Source organism: Callorhinus ursinus, unplaced genomic scaffold (genome assembly GCF_003265705.2).
Source record: "Callorhinus ursinus isolate GAN/ISIS: 27379988/994484 unplaced genomic scaffold, GSC_fseal_2.0 scaffold18, whole genome shotgun sequence".
In the NCBI taxonomy this organism is placed as follows: Eukaryota; Metazoa; Chordata; class Mammalia; order Carnivora; family Otariidae; genus Callorhinus; species Callorhinus ursinus.
In genome coordinates this window covers 18919567-18938403 of record NW_027397080.1, presented here as the reverse complement: position 1 = coordinate 18938403, position 18837 = coordinate 18919567, and the positions used below count along the sequence as shown (strand labels likewise).

General features: G+C 43.8%; 1 protein-coding gene across 3 annotated transcripts in view; it reads left to right on the top strand.

Annotated features, from left to right (window-relative positions):
• NIPAL3 (NIPA like domain containing 3) overlaps nucleotides 1-18837 on the top strand; it is a 55560-nt gene that overhangs the window by 11913 nt on the left and 24810 nt on the right. The window contains exons 1-3 of one of the 3 annotated variants that reach the window (XM_073903172.1): nucleotides 6463-6481; nucleotides 15681-15749; nucleotides 17297-17468. In XM_073903172.1, coding sequence (XP_073759273.1) covers nucleotides 17381-17468 — 88 coding nt within the window. In that variant the 5' untranslated portion in view covers nucleotides 6463-6481; nucleotides 15681-15749; nucleotides 17297-17380. Of the gene's footprint in view, nucleotides 1-6462; nucleotides 6482-9376; nucleotides 9608-15680; nucleotides 15750-17296; nucleotides 17469-18837 lie in introns of those variants that run through there. The other 2 variants (XM_073903171.1, XM_025856066.2) reach the window with 2 other exon arrangements.

Below are 18837 nucleotides of genomic sequence, written 5' to 3'. Positions count from 1 at the left end.
TTTAACATCAGTTCTGTTGCAGGTTTCGGGCTTTATAGCTGAGGTGCTGAGAACGTGTTCACCTAAGTACCTGCAATGGAAAGAATGTTCTTATAGAAGCATCCCTAAATTCTTTCAAGTCCTCCCAAGTTATGTGCTAAAAATCGCATAGTGATGGGGCACCAGGGTGGCTCAGTCAGTTAAGCTTCCAACACTTGATCTCAGCTCAGGTCTTGATCTCAGGGTCATGAGTTCAAGCCCCGTGTTGGGCTCCGTGCTGGGTGTGAAACCTACTTAAAAAAAAACACATAGTGATAAACTATTTTTATTGACTTATCAGCTAACAATATGAGTAGAGCATCCTTTATTTTTCTGCAAAACAAAGTACTGTATACAGTTAATTTAAAACAGGATTTATTTTGCTTTCACAATATAGGTTCCCTTCCCTTCTAGATTCTTCCATTCTAGATTCTGCTGGTCTAATAATTAAATTGACATAAGACAGATTCACAGGAGAAAAATATAATTTCATACATATGGGAGCCACAAAGATATGATGCTCAAAGAAGTAACCAAAGCAGGCAGCTTTTATACCTTTTAGACAAAGAAACAATAAATTTGTGACGAATTGAGAAAGGGGTTTGGGCTCGGGGTAATAAATTAATGAGGTAGTAACAAGGTTTGTTTATATAGTCTTCTTGACCCTAAATTTCCTATCTCTGGTGATAAGGATGTCTCGTTTCCTCCTGGTACATACTGGGAAAATACCTTTCACAGGGGAGATTTATTTCCTGCTTTCAGGGGGACAAAAGGGGACTCAGAGTACCCTTCTTATACTGACTGTTTCTTAAGTAATTTTAATTCAAAATAATCAATATGCCAAAATGACATATTTTGGGGTGGTGTGTTCTCCTCAACAGTTTCTGTGAAGTTTACCAAAAAGGCATTATCAATTATGCTGATAAATTTTCACTTAGAGGCACATTGGATTAACCTCTCTAATCTAGAAAGGGTTGGGGAAATAGACATCTGTTAATTTTACTACACCATTGCCTATACTGTATTGCAATACATATATTTTATTTAAAAATATTTTTTTAAATAAGCTCCACGTCCAGTGTGGGGCTTGAACTCAAAACTCTGAGATCAAGAGTGGCATGCTCCACTGACTGAGCCAGCCAGGTGTCTCAGTACTGTTTTGAATAGTATACATACTATACATATAATACTATAGTATTTATACATACAATACATACATATAAATACTATAGTATTTGTAGACACAAATGTAATTATAAATGCTTTATCACATGTTTGAATATGGTAATTATAATCCCCAGCACAACCACTAAGAAAATAACTCAAAAATAAGTAGTGAAGGAAATGATAAGGGAATTAAAATGGTACTGTAGAGGGGCGCCTGGGTGGCTCAGTCAGTTGAGTGTCTGACTCTTGGTTTCAGCTCAGGTCATGATCTTATGGGTTAAGAGATCAAGCCCCACATTGGGCTCTGTGCTCAGCAGGGAGTCTGCTTGAAGATTCTCTCCCTCTGCCCCCCTCCCTGCTCAAGTGTGCATGCTCTCTCTCTCTCTCTCAAATAAATAAATCTTTTTTAAAAAAATGGTACACTAGAAAATATCTGTTTAACTCAAAAGAAGGCAGTAATGGAGAAACTGAGGAACAAAAAGAGACATGACATGTAGAAAACAAAACAGCAGAAATCCTTCCTTATCAGTAATTACAGTAAATGTAAATGACTTAAACTCTCCAATTAAAGGGGAGAGATTGACAGAATAGATTTTTTAAGAAACATAATCCAAGTATATGCTATTTACAAGACACTCACTTTAGATTCAAAGACAAAAATGAGGGGATTGCCTGGGTGACTCATTCAGGTAAGCATCCAACTCTTGATCTCAGCTCAGGTCTTGATCTCAGGGTCATGAGTTCAAGCCCCGCATTGGAGCCCACTTAAAAAAACAAACAAACAGGGGTGCCTGAGTGGCTTAGTTGGTTAAGTGGCTGCCTTCAGCTCAGGTCATGGTCTCAGGGTCCTGGGATCGAGTCCTACTTTAGGCTCCCTACTCAGCAGGGAGCCTGCTTCTCCCTCTCCTCCCTGCTCATGCTCTCTGTCACTATCTCTATTTCTCTCAAATAAAATTTTTTTTTTAAAGGGAGGGTAAAAAGATGGGAAAAGATATTCCATGCAAACAGTAACCAAAAGAGAGCTGGACTGGCTATACTAACATTAAACAAAATAGACTTTAAGATGAAAATTGTTATGAGTGACAAAGACATTATATACTGGTAAAAGAGTCAATCTATCAAGAAGATATAACAATAATAAAATAATATATATACCCAAATACATGAAGCAAAAATTGACAGAATGGAAAGAAGAAACAGGCAGTTCAGCACTTACCCCACTAGCAGGAGATTGGTAAGGAAATAGAAGACTCGAACAACACTACGAACCGATTAGACCCAACCGTCATCTATAGAACATCATACCCAACTGTAGCAAAATACCCATTCTTCTCAGTGGCATATGGAACATTCTGTGGGATAGAGCATATGTTGGGCTACAGAACAAATGTGAATAAATTTAGAAGATTGAAATCATACAAAGTATGTTCTCTGATCACAATGGAATAAAATAAGAAATCAATAACAGAAGGAAATTCCTAACAATAAAGTGGGAAGTTGACAAATATGTGAAATTTATTTTTTTTAATATTTTATTTAATAGAGAGAGAAAGAGCACAAGCTGGGAAGGGGGGCAGAGGGAGAGGGAGAAGCAGGCTCCATGCTGAGTAAGGGAGCCTGATGCGGGCTCGATCCCAGGACCCTGAGATCATGACCTGAGCCGAAGGCATACGCTTAACTGCTTAAACGACTGAGCCAGCCAGGCAGCCCCGTAAATATGTGAAATTTAAACAACACACTCCTAAATAACCAGTGGGTTGGTGAAGACATAGGGGAATTTAGAAAATACCTAGAGACAATCTCATCCTAATATTCACATGGTGATGCAAAGAACCCCAAGTAGCCAAAGCAGTCTTGGAAAAAGAACAAAGTAGGAGGATTTCAACTTCTTGATTTCAAAACTTACTGCAAAACTACAGCAATCAAAACAATGTGGTACTGACATAAGGATAGACCTACAAATCAATACAGAGTCTGAATATAAACCAACACATCTATGGCCAATTGATTTTCTACAAGGGTGCTAAGACCACTCAGTGAGGAAAGAATAGTCTTTTCAACAAATGATGCAGGAACAACTGGATATCCACGTGTAAAAGAATGAAGTTGGTCTCCTTCCTCACATCATGTACAAAAATAACTCAAAATAGATCAAATACCTAAATGTAAGAGTTAAAACTATAAAATTCTTGGAAACACAGATAGAGGCACACCTTGGAGACATTGCAAGTTTGGTTCTGGATCATCACAATAAAGTGAATATCACAGCAAAGTGAGTCAAATGAATTTTTTGGTCTCCTAGTGCATATAAAAATTATGTTTATACTATACTGTAGGCTATTACATGTGCAATAGCATTATGTCTAAAAAACAATGTACATACCTTAATTTATACTTTAGGGGCACCTGGGTGGCTGTCGGTTAAGTGGCTGACTCTTGATTTTGCTCGGGTCATGGTCTCAGGGTCCTGGGATCCAGCCCCGCATTGGGCTGCACGCTCAGCTGGGAATCTGCTTGAGATTCTCTCCCTCTTCCTCTGCCCCTCTCCCTCTGCCCCTCCCCCTGCTTGTGCACGCTCTCTCTGTCTGAAATAAATAAATAAATCCTCAAAGAAAATAAATAAAAATACAAATACTTTATTGCTTAAAAATGCTAATCACTATCTGAGCTTCAGCAAGTCACAGTCTTTTTGCTGGTGGAGGGTCTTGCCTCTGTGGTGATGGCTGCTGACTGATCAAGGTGCTGGGTGCTGAAGATGGAAGTGGCTGTGGCAGTTTCTTAAAATAAGAACCCCTCACAGTCAGGCGCCTGGGTGGCTCAGATGGTTAAGCATCTGCCTTCGGGTCAGGTCATGATCCCAGGGTCCCGGGATCGAGTCCCGCATCGGGCTCCCTGCTCCTTGGGAGCCTGCTTCTCCCTCTGCTTCTCTCTCTCTCTCTCTCCCTCTGTCTCACATGAATAAATAAATAAAATCTTAAAAAAAAAAAAAGAAAGAACCCCTCACAGTCATCCACGAGGGTGGGAATCAGTTTACTCCTGTGAATGTTGATATTTTGACCTCTTTCCATGAATGTTCTTAATGGCATCTCAAATGGTGAATCCTTCCCTGAAGGTTTTCAGTTTACTTTGCCCAGATTCATCAGAGAAATCACTCCCTATGATGGCTATAGCTTAAGAAATGTATTTCTTTTTTTTTTAAGATTTTATTTATTTATTTTAGAGAGAGCAGGGAGAGGAGCAGAGGAAGAGGGACAAGCAGACTCCATGCTGAACATAGAGCCTCATGTGGGGCTCCATCTCACAACTCAGATCATGACCTGAGCTGAAATCAGAAGTAGATGCCCAAACTGACTGAGCCGCCCAGGCACCCCAAGAAATGTATTTCTTAAATAATAAGATTTGAAAGTTGAAATTACTCCTTGATCCATGGGCTGCAGAATGGATGATGTATTAGCAGGCATGGAAATAACATTAATCTTGGTGTACATCTCCATCAGAGCTCTTGGGTGACCAAGTGCATTGTCAATGAGGAGTAATGTTTTGGAAGAAACCTTTTTTTTCCGTGCAGTAAGTCTCAACAGTGGGCTTAAAATATTCGATAAGCCATGTTGTGAACAGATTTGCTCTCATCCAGGCTCTGTTGCTCTATTTATAGAACATAGGCAGAGTAGATTTATTTTTTTAAAGATTTTATTTATTTGAGAGAGAGAGAATGAGAGATAGAGAGCACGAGAGGGAAGAGGGTCAGAGGGAGAAGCAGACTCCCTGCTGAGCAGGGAGCCCGATGGGGGACTCGGTCCCGGGACTCCAGGATCATGACCTGAGCTGAAGGCAGTCACTTAACCAACTGAGCCACCCAGGCGCCCAGCAGAGTAGATTTAGTATAAGTCTTAAAGGCCCTAGGATTTTTGGAATGGCAAATGAACATTGGCTTCAGCTTAAAGTCACCAGCTGCATTAGCCCTTACAAGACAGTCAGCCTGTGCTTTTTTTTAAGTAGGCTCCAACCCCAGAGTGGAGCCCAGTGTTGGGCCTGAACCCACAACCCTGAGATCAAGACTCTAACTGAGATCAAGAGTCAGATGCTTAATCAACTGAGCCACCCAGGCGCCACTGTCCTTTGAAGCTTCTAAACCAGGCATTGACTTCTCCTCTCCAGCTATGAAAGTTCTCAATGGCATCTTGGTCTACATTGAAAATCTGTTGTTTAGTTAGCCACCTTCATCAATTATGAGCTAGATCTTCTGGAGAACTGGCTGCAGCTTCTACATCAGCACTTGCTGCTTCAGCTCCACTTTGTACTTTTATTTTATGGAGATGGCTTCTTTCCTTAAACCTCACGAACCAACCTCTGCTACTTCAGACTTTCCTTCTGCAGCTTCTTCCCCTCACTCGACCTCATAGGATTGAAGAGAATGAGGGCTTTGCTGTGGATGAGGCTCTGGCTTAAGGAATTTGGTGGCTGGTTTGATCTTCTAACCAAACCACTCATACTTTCTCCATATCAGCAATAAGGCTGTTTTGCTTTCTTATCATTCATGTATTCACTGGAGTAGCACTTTTAATTTCCTTCAAGAACTTTTGCTTTGCATTCACAACTTGGCTAACTATTTGGTGCAGGAAGCCTAGCTTTCAGTCCATCTAGCTTTTGAACATGCCTTCCTCACTGAGCTTAATCATTTCTAGCTTTTATTTTTTTAATTAAAAAAGATGTTTAAGTAATCTCTATACCCAATGTGGGGCTCAAACCTACAACCTTGAGATCAAGAGTTGCATGCTCTACTGACGAAGCCAGCCAGGCACCCCAATCGTTTCTAGCTTTTGATTTAAAGTGAGAGACATTTGGTTTTTCCTTTCACTTGAACACTTAGAGGCCATTGTAGGCTTGTTAATTGGCCTAATTTCATGATTGTGTCTCAGAACATAGGAAGGCCCCAGGACAGAGAGAGAGACAGGCAATCGCTTCCTGATAGAGCAGCCAGAAGATACAAAGCATTTATTGACTAAGGTCATTGTCTTATATGGGCATGGTTCATGGCACCCCAGAACAATTACAGTTATAACATCAAAGATCACTGATACAGATTACCTTAACAAATATAATAATAAAGCAAAGTGCACTAAAGGAAAGCACAGTGAAACAAGGCATGCCTGTATAAATTTTTGTGAACTTGGATTAGGATTAGTTTTCTTTTCTTCTTTTTTTTTAGAAAAAAAAAAAAAACTGGTCTATGGCCATACCACCCTGAACACACCTGATCTCATCTGATCTCGGAAGCTAAGCAGGGTCGGGTCTGGTTAGTACTTGGATGGGAGGGAAAAAAAAAACAAAAAAACTGGATTATGACACCAAAAGCATAGCAACAAAAGAAAAAATAGATAAACTTCATCAAAATTAAAACTTACATACATCAAAGCACTTTATCAAGAATAAAAATATGACCCACAGAATAAAAGAGAATATTTGTAAATCATATATTTGGCAAAAGTTTAGTATCCAAATATATAAAGAACTCTTAAAACTCAAAATTTTCTTTAGTGTGCAGAAGGTTGCACAACATTGTGAGTGTACCAAATGCCACTGACTTGTACTCTTTAAGATGGTTAATGGTCAATTTTTATTATATGTGAATCTTACCTCAATTTTTAAAAAATAGGCAAAGAAGATAAATGGGTAGTAAGCATGTGGAAAGATGCTCAGCATCGTTAGTCATTAGGGAACTACATTATCAAAACCACAACTGGATACTTCTGCATACCCATTAGGGTGACAATCATAAATTTTTTAAAAAGGAAAATAGTGGGGCACCTGGGTGGCTCAGTTAAGCACCTGACTCTTGATTTCAGCTCAGGTCATGATCTCGGGGTTGTGAGATCAAGCCCCAAGTCAAGCTCTGCGCTCAGTGGGGAGTCTGCTTGAGATTGTCTCTCTCCCCTCCCTCTGCCCTTCCCCCTGGTGTGTGCTACCCCCCCTTAAAATAAATAAATAAATCTTTAAAAAATAAGTAAAAAGGAAAATAACAAGTGTTGGCAAAGATGTGGAGAAATCGGAGCCCTCCACTGGTGAAATTGTAAATAGGTACAGCCACTATGGAAAACCATTTGAGAGTTTCCCCCCAAAAGTTAAAATAGTTACTGTAGATACCCAAGAGAATAAAAAAATATATGTTTGTATGAAAACTTGTACAAGCATATTAATAACATTCTTTGCAATAGACAGAAAGTGGAGATCACTCAAATGTAACTGGTGAATGGATAAACAAAATGTGTTATATCCATTGATGGAATATTATTTCACCATAAAAAGGAATGAAGTACGGGTACATATTATAACATATGAACCTTAAAAACATTATGCTCAGTGAAAGAAACCAGACACAACCACATACTGTAGGATTCCATTTATATAAACGGTCCAAAATAAGCAAGTCCCTAGAGACAGGAAGTAGATTAGTGGTGACCAGGGGCCCGGGTACCGGGGAGTGGAGAAGGACTGCTAATGGGTTTGGGGTTTCTTTTTTGGGATGGTGGAAATGCTTGAGATTTAGAGAGTGGTGTGGTTGTACAACACTGATGAAAACTGGTCATTTCGAATATTACGTTGCAAGTGTAGAAATCAGATCTTGCACCCCGTTTGTTGTTGCTGCTTGTTGTGGTTTGTTAGTGTTTCTTGTTTCGTGATTTTTCTAAACTCTCTTTGTAAAGTCTGTGTCCTCTATGTGGGCAGCCTGATGAATTCTGTTCCTCTTAAGTGGTCAGCTTGAGTTTTGACAGTTTGCTTAACCACCTAGAGCTGAAAAAGGGGGAAAAAAAAAAGAGGAAAATACCTCCCCAAATTCTCCCAGTCTTTGCAGATTGGTTGTGTTGGGGCCTTCCACTGCTTAACCAGGCTGTTTACCACTCACTCTGCCTTAGCCTTTGCTCCCTGCTTGTACCCCACCTGAAGGCCAGCCAGGGGTGAAGGCTACTGTTTTCTCAGGTGTTTTTGGAGCATGCATCCAGCCCTGGCTACATGCTTGCCCTTTTCAATTCCTCAGTGTGCGTGGAGACTTAAGAAAGCTCTTATCCTCTATGTATCTCTTTTCCCAGACTGTTCCTGCCCAGGCTTTTCCTTCCATCTGTTGCTCATCCTGAGTACTGTCTTTTGCCCCAGGCTGTTACACAGCCTTTAAAGGCTTAGACCATAAACAGCCTAGGAAGCTCTCCCCAGCCCTGGTATCCCTCCGTGTCAGATAAAACAAAGACAAGTCCTGTGCCAATCCTGCAGGGGTTACCAGACAGTAAAAACCCACAACCACGGTTTAAAAAAAATAATAATAAGTTTCATTTATTGCTCTCTCTGCATCCTTGTGGCTGCCACAGATCTGGGGTGTAAAGGAAGGGAGGCAGGCAATTTAAAATGCCACTGTGTTTTTGTACCATAAAGCAATGGCTTCTTTCTTCACCATGCCTTCCTCTGGTTGTTATACGTTTTTGGCTAGACTGCGGAGTTGTATAAAAATGTGATTCTGATGGGTTTGGCCAGCTCATTAGTTGTTTTTCTGAAGGGATGGGTTCCTGAAATTCTCTGTGCCACCACTTTTTCAATGACATCACTCATAACATTGTGAATATACCAAAAACCACTGAATGGGATACTTTAAAAAGGTCAAAATGGTAAATTTTTATGATTTATGAATTTTACCTCAATAAAAAGGTAATGATATATATATATACCTTTATATATATATATCTTTATATATATATACACACACACATATATATACCTTTATATATATATATATACCATTATACATATATATAATGATGTATATATAATGATATATATATGCACCTCAATAAATAAAGGTATACTAGGTTTATAGAATGGCCTTAAAGAACATTTAGAGGCAGGCATTAAAATGGGAAGACATTAAAATACCTTAGCTGGGCAAAGAAAGGGGTGGGGGAATTAAGCAGTAGAATCTTACGTACTTGAATCAGAGGGAAGATGAAAGTCGCCTGTTAGTGATTATCTGGGATAGAATCAGATCTTGAGTCCCAGACAAAAATTGCTGGATCGTTAAGCAACCCTGATTTACTAAGGAAGTGTGTCAGTTAGCTACCGCTGTGTAACAAACCACCTAAAAACCTAAACTTAAAAACAACAGCCATTTTACTGCTCATAATTCCACAGGTCAAGAATCTGGACAAGATCCAAAAGAATTGAAATCAGGATCTAAAAGAGATACTAGCACTTCAATATTGATTGCAGTACCTATTCACAATAGTCAAGATGTGGAAATAACCTAAATGCCCATTGATAGATGAATGAAGAAAGAAAACGTGATGCATACACACAGTGGAATATTATGCAGCCTTGTAAAAGAAAGACATCTTGCAATATGTGACAACATGGATGAATCTTGAAGACATAATGCTAAGTAAAATAAGTGCTGTGGGCTAAATGTTTGTCACCACCCCCCATTTATATGTTAAAGCCCTAATCCCCAGTGTGATGCTTTGGAGGTAGGAACTTTGGAGATAATTAGCTCATGAAGGTGGGGCCCTCATGAATGAGATTATGCTCTTTTTTTTTAAGATTTTATTTATTTATTTGACAGAGAGACAGCGAGAGAAAGAACACAAACGGGGGGGGGGGGGGGGGGGAGAGGGAGAAGCAGGCTTCCCGCTGAGCAGGGAGCCCGATGCGGGGCTCTATCCCAGGACCCTGGGAGCATGACCTGAGCCGAAGGCAGACACTTAATGACTGAGTCACCCAGGCGCCCCGAAATTAGTACTCTTATAAGAAGAGATACAGGAAGGGGATAATCTCTCTCTGACATGTGAGGATACACTAAGAAGGTGTACAGCTGCAAACCAGGAAGAGAACTCTAAGCAGGAATAGAATCAGCCAAAACCTTGATCTTGGACTTCCCAGCCTCTAGAACTGTGCGAAATAAATGTTTATTAAGTCACCCAGTCTGTGGTATTTGTTAGAGCAGCCTGAACTAAGACGGTAAGCCAAATACTGTATGATTCCACCTCTATGAGCAGTCTACCAGAGTCAAACTCATAGCATCAGAGAGGAGGATGGTGGTTGCTGGGGCTGGTGGGGTGGGGAAATGGGAGTTGCTGATCCACAGGAATGAAGTCTCAATATGGAAGATGAATACGTTCTAGAGATCTTTGTGCCTATAACAGTACTACATTGTACACCTAAGTTGTTAAGAGGGTAATCTTATGTTAAGTGTTCTTATAATAGTTTTTTTTAAGAAACAAAGAATGTGGGCAGGGCTCAGCAGCAATGACTCATCTTTGCTCCGTATAGTATCGTCTAGGGTACTGGGCCGGGGCTGGGGCTGGGGCTGGAGAATCCGAGATGGAGTTACTCATGCCTGGATCCTCAACTGGCAGCTGGCAGTTGGCTGAGATGGCTGGGCCTGTCTCTTCTCTGGGTGTCAATCAGGCCCACTTGTATATCTGTTTGGTCTTCCACAGGTGCCTCTCTCTTCTTACGGATAGACAGGACTTCTTTATATGTGGTTGAGTTTCCTTCTGTGCAAAAGTAGCAGTTCCATGGCCTGAACCCAGAATTCCCCCCCATCCCCTTGTCATGCTGTTGATCACAAACCCATCCAGGTTCAAGTGTTGGGGAGTTGACGGGAGTTGTGAGAGAAATGGTGGCCATCACTGCAATTTACTACAAATGGTAACCCCAGCTTCAGGACAGTGTAATTGTGAAAGTTAATGGAAAAAATCCTGCCTCTCCACCAGGCCTCCACTGACACCACCCAGTAGGAGAAGAGTGTTTCATTGCTGCCAGCCAGAGGTAGAGGTCCAGGCTCCCCATGTGGGCTCTTTTCACTCTATGGGGCCAGGGGTGGGGGAGGCCTCATCACTGGACCCCAGATCCCTCCTTGGCTTTCTCTGATAGTCCCAGAATGTGAGTTGAGGTGCCTTGTAATAGCCATGAAAGGTTGGAAATCTAGGCCCCCTACTTGGCTTATGCTGGCGTGGAGTGGGTGGGGTATCTTTTTTTTTTTCCTGTGATGTTTGAAACAGCACTTGTCCTAAAGTTTTCTGTCTTGCTTGGCTGCTCATCTCCTGGTCTTTTGATGGTCTTTTGACTAGAGAGCACAGGCTTTTCTTAGAGCTTTTTGATCTATACTCGTTGATACTCCCAGGTTGCCCATTTCTTCAGCTTCAAGTTTGAGGTATGTGAGGTAAAGAGAAGACCCAGGAACCCACCGCCATGTCGTTCCTCAGGCCCCCAGCTCGCTAGCCTGTCTGCCTTCTTCTCTCTACCTTTCAGAGTTGTCTTGTGTTTGCTTTATATATAATGTCCAAGGTTTCCAATTGTACACAGCAGGAAGCATAGGAAAAAGTAAGTCTACTCCATCTTGCTGAAAGCAGAAGTTCTGTCATTTGCTTTTTAAATTGAAAGGAATAACAGAATTTATTGTATATAAACAGCATTAGACGGTTTAAGAGATCAGATTCCTTATATTCGTAAGCGCAATTTATTAGACATAAGAATTTCTTAGTTCCTTGGTAAGATTTTATTAAAGGAAACTAGATTCATGAATCTGTTACTTTTATAGCAAATATAATTTTTTTAAGAAACCAAAGTCATGGGGCGCCTGGGTGGCTCAGCCGTTAAGCGTCTGCCTTCGGCTCAGGTCGTGATCCCAGGGTCCTGGGATCGAGCCCCACATCGGGCTCCCTGCTTGGCAGGGAGTCTGCTTCTCCCTCTCCCACTCCCCCTGCTCGTGTTCCTGCTCTCGCTAACTCTCTCTCTGTCAAATAAATAAATAAAATCTTAAAAAAAAAAATAGAAAGTCATGCAGATAGCCTTTTTTTGCCTGCAAAAGCCATCCCTCTAAGAAGAGAAAGAAGAAATGAACATTCATGCTTAGTAGGAGTTGGACTAATTATAAACATGTTCCCAAACCATGTGCAGTGAAGCATTGACTCAGGCTCTGTGAGGCAAGTAACAGAAACCAGGTCTTAAGCAAAAAAGACTGGGACTGCTCCCAGAATGGAAGAAAGAGCTAGAAAAGCAGGCTTCTGGAAGTCACGGGCACCAGGATGGCTCCTGGCCTTGCCCAGTCCTGGCCTTGGGCAGCAATGAGCCCAGACTTCTTTCAGCCTTCATGCTTCTCTGTTCAAGATTTGGACCCCAGAGGGGCACCTGGGTGGCTCAGTCAGTGAAGTGTCCGACTCCTGACTTCAGCTCAGGTCATGATCTCCGTCTGGGTTGTGAGATCGAGCCCCATATCGGGCTTCATGCTGAGTGCTGACTGTGGAGCCTGCTTAAGATTCTCTCTCTTCGGGCGCCTGGGTGGCTCAGTTGGTTGGGCAACTGCCTTCGGCTCAGGTCATGATCCTGGAGTCCTGGGATCGAGTCCCACATCGGGCTCCCTGCTCAGCAGGGAGTCTGCTTCTCCCTCTGACTCTCTTCCCTCTCGTGCTCTCTATCTCTCATTCTCTCTCTCTCAAATAAATAAATAAAATCTTTAAAAAAAAGATTCTCTCTCTTCCTCTCCCTCTGCCCCTCCCCCCCCCGAGAGAGATGCTCTCTCTCTCTTAAAAAAAAAATAAGGGAGAGATAAATATATATAAATATCTCTCAGAGAGAGTTTCTGACCTGCCTGGCTTGGGTCAAGCTTGGTTCATAGGCCCACCGTGGTCCAGGGGAGGATGGAGCACTTGGAATGACAGTCCTAACAAGACCATACAAGGGGGAGTTGGGGGCATGGGGGAGTGCTCCACAGCAAAATCAGGGTGCTATTACCAAAAGAAAAGGAACATGGTTAAGATGGCAGGTATGAGCATCACAGATGCCTGCAGACTTAAGAGTTCTAGAGCCTCAAAGGTTTGGGACACCTGGGGTGGACAAGGAGACCTGCCTGTGAGAGCTTCTAAACTGCAGTGCACTGTGGGCCTCCAAGCAGTGGACCTAGGGTCCAGGGTTTCCCAAACTTATTTAACCATGATGTGCTTTTTGCGTCAGAACTCCATTGACATCTCTAAGAACCCAGTTAGGGAAACCCTGGCCTGGTTGATCTCCAGTGACCCTTTCAGCTCTGAGATCCTGTAATCCTACAGGACAGACATGGTTTCTGCTTAATTCTGTCTGAGAAGAGACAACAAAAACACATAAAACAGGGGCGCCTGGGTGGCTCAGTTGTTAAGCGTCTGCCTTCGGCTCAGGTCATGATCTCAGGGTCCGGGGATTGAGCCCCACATCGGGCTCCCTGCTCAGCGGGAAGCCTGCTTCTCCCTCTCCCACTCCCCCTGCTTGTGTTCCCTCTCTTGCTGTCTTTCTCTGTCGAATAAATAAATAAAATCTTAAAAAAACAACAACAACACATAAAACAGAGATGGATAAGGACCAAGGAGGTGCAGCTCAGGCTATGAGAGCCGTCTTGGGAAGAAGTGGAAGACCTCTCCCTTGGGTCCATGAGATGCCCCCACTGACCTTCTATTAATGAGTTGTATAAAGTGAAATGAACATAAGTCAGTTTCCTGCCTGGCCTGGTCCTTCACTTGCTTTCTGTTGACAGTCTGGCCCTGACCAGGGGCTTAGGTGAGGGCTGGAAGGTCCCTTGGAGGTTATCTGGGCCAGCATCTACGTTTTCCAGACAGGGACATACAAGCCTGATGAAGGGAAGGGACTCATCTAAGGTCATGCTGTGATGAGGCAGCAAGAATGGACCTAGAACCCAGGTCTCCTGGCTCCCAGCTCAGCGTCTTTCCTTTATTCTGCAATGCTGCCTCTTGCTGAGGACAAAGTCAAGGACAGCCATGGTGGTTTCCATCAGTAGACACCCCCTCCCTCCTTCCACCTTAACCCACAGCGGACTGCCTTCTTAACTGTCTAGACCCTCAGCATTCCAGGGAAGAGGGGAGTAGAGGGTCAGAGGGTTGACTTCCTGCCCTACGCTTGCTAATTACCTGTCTTCCAGATGAATTGCAAGACTGTTTGTCTTGTTCACTCTTGATTTGCTAGCGCCTGGCCCAGGCCTTGAAGAACTGGCAGATTTCACAGGGAGGGCAGCCCGGTGGGAGGAATCTCTTGAGCAAAGGGGGAGTTGGAAAAGGCCCATCCTGGGCAGGGAGGATTCATATTTGGCTAAGATAGAACATTCTTTGGTGTTTAGTGGTGAAATAACACTGGAGGGTATGTGGGGGACATAGTATAGTATGGTTTAAATGCTGAGGCAAGTCCCTTTAACCCAGCAGTCCTCCTTCTAAGAATTTATCCCAAGGGAGTAATCCTCATAAATGCACAAAAATGCATGTACTCGGATATTCAATCACAGTGGTGTTTAAAAAAAAAAAGAAACAGACTAAGTGTCCAACAATGGAGAAGCAATGATATAAAATATGGCACATCCAAATGACGAGTTATTTGGTATTTATTTAAAATGATGAATTAGGGGCACCTAGGTGGCTTAGTCAGTTAAGGGTCTGACTTCAGCTCAGGTCATGATCTCAGGATCCTGGGATCGAGCCCCGTGTCAGGCTCCCTGCTCGGGGAGTCTGCTTCTCCCTCCTCCCCTACCCTTCCCCCCCAACTCATGCTCTCTCACTCTCTTGCTTTCAAATAAATAAATCAAATCTTTTTTTAAAATGATGAATTAAATATACCTGAAAGGAGAATGTGTTTATAATATCTTATGTAAAAGAACAGATTATAAAACAGATAATCTTATTTTTATAAAATTAACTAACATTGTCATTCATATCTGAATTTATGGACAGAAAAAAATTTTATAAGAACAATAAAAGTTTACAAGAACAAAATGTTTGCAATAGTCAGCTCTGGGTTTAGAATTACGGGTGGCTTTTCTATTTTGTTGTGATTGTGATTCTTCCTATCATTTCTTTATATTTCCTAATTATTGTACAATGAATATATGTTTGGTAATTGTCTTCTAAAGTTAAAAGAAGATGCCATGCTAAAGAATCTGAACCTTATTCTTAAGGTTCAGAAGTTAAATGTTTGTAAATGAAATCATTAAAAATGCCCTAAGCAGATTAGTCAGTTTAAAGAGTCTCATTGAGACCCCTCTGGGAACACGAAGACTCCATTGATAAAATGGCAAATAGTATCCCCGCCTGTGTTTCTCTTTTAAATTCTGATTTCTGAATGTTGCTTTCCTGCACAAGACTGCAGTGAGTCAGTACCTTAAGGAAAGAGCAGAGCAGATTTAGGCCTTATCAGGTCATTGTGACCGGTGGACAGAGGACATTGCTTTCTGGAAGTGTCCAGCTCAGGGCAGTGTGTTGTAAACCAACAAGGCAGCCGCATTAACCTTGAGTAGTAAAATGTAAAAGTCCAATAAAAGGCCTGGGATGTAGCTTTGTGGGTGGTGGATGTTTTTCTGGTTTTGTTTTGCGACAGTGAACAGTGGGGTTTCCTATGCCGCCCCCCCAACCCCCTGCACCGCCCCGGGGCCCTTTAGCTTAGACCCAGCTCACATCTGCTTCTGTGAACTTTCCTTACAGGAAAACTTGATCGGCGCCCTTTTGGCAATTTTTGGGCACCTTGTGGTCAGCATTGCACTTAACCTACAGGTAAGTCTCAGTCACTAGCACTGTCTGGGGGCAGAGATACAGCTAGTCAGCCGGGATGTCCGGTACAGGCCCCGCTGCCTCCTCACCATGGGATGTTGCCTTCTCCGTTCCTGGGCTGGGCCTTGGGCAATCCCTTGCAGGTTGTTCCAGAATCTCTCTTGATTCTTTGCCCCCACGTGATTCCCCCCCTCCCTTGACTCTGATCAGACAGCGCTGTCCCTGACTTAGAAGTTGCTGGGGTGCCCTGGAGCAGCTGAGCTGGCCTGTAGCTGTGGTTTGGAGCAGGCTGATAGATCGAGGAGCTCCTGAGGGCACTGCAGGAACTGGTTCCCAGGCTATGCAGATGTAACTGGGAAGCTGCATGTGGTGCTTATTGCCTCCAGGGCAGCTTTTGGCCAGTGGGGGACCGGAGTCTGTAGATAAATGCCCCAGGCTTCCATCCTCTCGTCGCATGGCTCTGAGCCTAGTTTGCAGGGTGTCCCAGAGGGTCCCCAGTGGGATGAGCCCCCGTTGCCCAGGGCACTCACTCTGCACCCTCCAGTGGTCTGCTCCCGTCTCTGACTCACTTTCCCACACCCTTACTGTGCCTCCTGGAATCACCTCCCAAATCAACTACCTCCTCCCAAGTCGGGTCTCAGGGACTGCTCTGGGACACCGGGACTGAGACTTGACACCTGCGGACGAGTTAAATCCTACAGCACACTGTCCCACTTCTCTCTGCTGGCACTGCCCAGCTTCTGGTTACGGAGAAGCGCTCTCCCTCCCTGGATCACAGACGTGAACACACACGGGTAACCTGGTACATCTCGGCTCCACGCACGCCCATGTGCCGGAGTGTTCCCATGTGTTTCTGAGGCCACATGGTCTCCTGGCCACTCATCTGGTTCATGCTCTTCTTTCCACAGAGCGGTGTCTCTGCCTCCGCATCTGCCCCTGTGCAGCCCTCAGCACAGCCCCCCCTAAGTGGGAGCTGTGGTCCCTCTAAGTCAACATGACTGCCTTGCTCGCCTTGGTCACCGCCCCACTTTCTATATCCCAACTGCACACTTCCAGAACAAAGACTTTTGGCCATACTTGGGCCAAGTATCCACCTGAGAGAGGGCAGCGTCCACAGATGCCCCTGGGCTGCCCAGCAGAGCTGCCGGCTCATCTACAGAAGGGAGTGCGGCCAAGCAGCCGCCCCGAGCATGGGGACTCTGGGCACTGCAGTTAGAGTGAGACGTTCAACCTGAAGCCGGGCAACCATGGGGCGGCGTCCTAGACCCCGGCTCCCACTCCGGACTGCACGCTGCCTGTGCTGTGCATTAGAAATGCACATTCCCAGGCCTGCCCGGGGAGTGTCTGAGGCTTCCCAGCCAGTTTGAGAACTGCTTAGCGTGACAACCTGGTATTGAGATGGGGATTGCTTGCCTCTTCTCTGAGCCAGGACTCCAAAAAAACCTGACACATCTTCCCAAATAAATGTGGGGGGTAGATTTAGGTTACAGACATCCTAGCTTCTTTTTCCCAAACCTCTGGGCCAATCACCTTCTTTCTCGGATTTCTAGAAGTACTGCCACATCCGCCTGGCAGGATCCAAGGACCCTCGGGCCTATTTCAAGACCAAAACATGGTGGCTGGGCCTGTTCCTGATGCTGCTGGGTGAGCTGGGCGTGTTTGCCTCCTACGCCTTCGCTCCGCTGTCACTGATTGTGCCCCTGGGCGCAGTCTCCGTGATAGGTAAGACCGGGGCCCCCGCCACCGCTCCCTGGGACCCACCTGCCTGTGCGACCACCATACTCGCTAAACGAAGCAGCTTCTGCTTGGTAATGTCACTAACACTTACAGAGGCCTTCATACACAGCGGCCCTGCGCTAAGCACTTTACGGATATGAATTCTTCTAATTCTCCTTTTTGAGGGCAACACTGTCATGATCCCCACTTTACAGATGAGGAAATAGGGGTCCAGGGTGGCAGGGCTGGAGTACAGGATGGTCTGGCTCCCTAATCCATTTTAGATTCAGAAACTTTATCAGAATTGCTGTTTCTCCCATAGAAGGAAGATACAAACTTGCAGCTTTCATCCCAACACTGTCAAGACATCCTAAGCTTTTGTAGGATTCAGATATCTTACACCTCTAACAGATGCACATTCAATTTATTCTCTGATCTTTTTACATCAGCTGACACCACCTCTGAGGCATTGGTCACTTTCTCACCTGCCATTTCTCTGTGATCTCTGTAATCCCGGAACCAGTGTCTTAGAACATTTGAACCAAAGAAAAGACAAAGGAGCTTTGATGTCCGTGTTCCACAAAAAAAAGTAGAATTAGGAAAAAAAATTCTTTTCTTCTTAAATAAAAGATGTTCGTAGATTAGTGAACACAGAAGCGGGGACCGTGAACTTGCGCTGAAATGTTTCCTTCCATTTGCTGGCAGGCCCCACGTGGCCTGGAAGCCCTTCCCTGCTCTTAAAGGAAAAAGTGGTATTTTGAGTAGTCTTTTTTCCTCCTGGAGTAAAGAGGGCCTCTTCTACCCCACGGATAAACACGGCAACCACACGCCCCGCCTGTGCCCACAGGAGACGTCATCAATCGGTCAGAGCATCCCTTCTTAGAATTCTCAGAGCTTCAGGCAGTCCTCCTAATTACCAGGAGTTGGCAAAGAAGTGGAAACCTATTGCTTTTCCTGATCCCGTGAAGGGTCCCTCTCTTTCTTGACCAGGGTTTGTACCCTCGCAGCCCACAAGATGAGTAAGGTCCTCCAACATACTGTGTTCTTTTCCACAAATACTGTTTTAAAATATAATCTCACCATAGAGTTGAGGGCCCAAGGGGAAGGGATGATTGGGCGATGGGCATGAAGGAGGGCCCGAGATATAATGAGCACTGGGTGTTATATGCAGCTGATGAGTCACTAAATCGTACCCCCTGAAACTAACAATACAATATATGTTAGGTAAGTTTAATTTAAATAAAGAATTTTTTTAAATAAATAAAATAAAATATAATCTGAGTGCCTTTAGTTGAGGCAAGTAACCATCCCCAGTCCCAGCCTTTCCTTGTCTTCTCTGGCCCACTTTCTACGTGTGCCACCCTGACAGGGATTG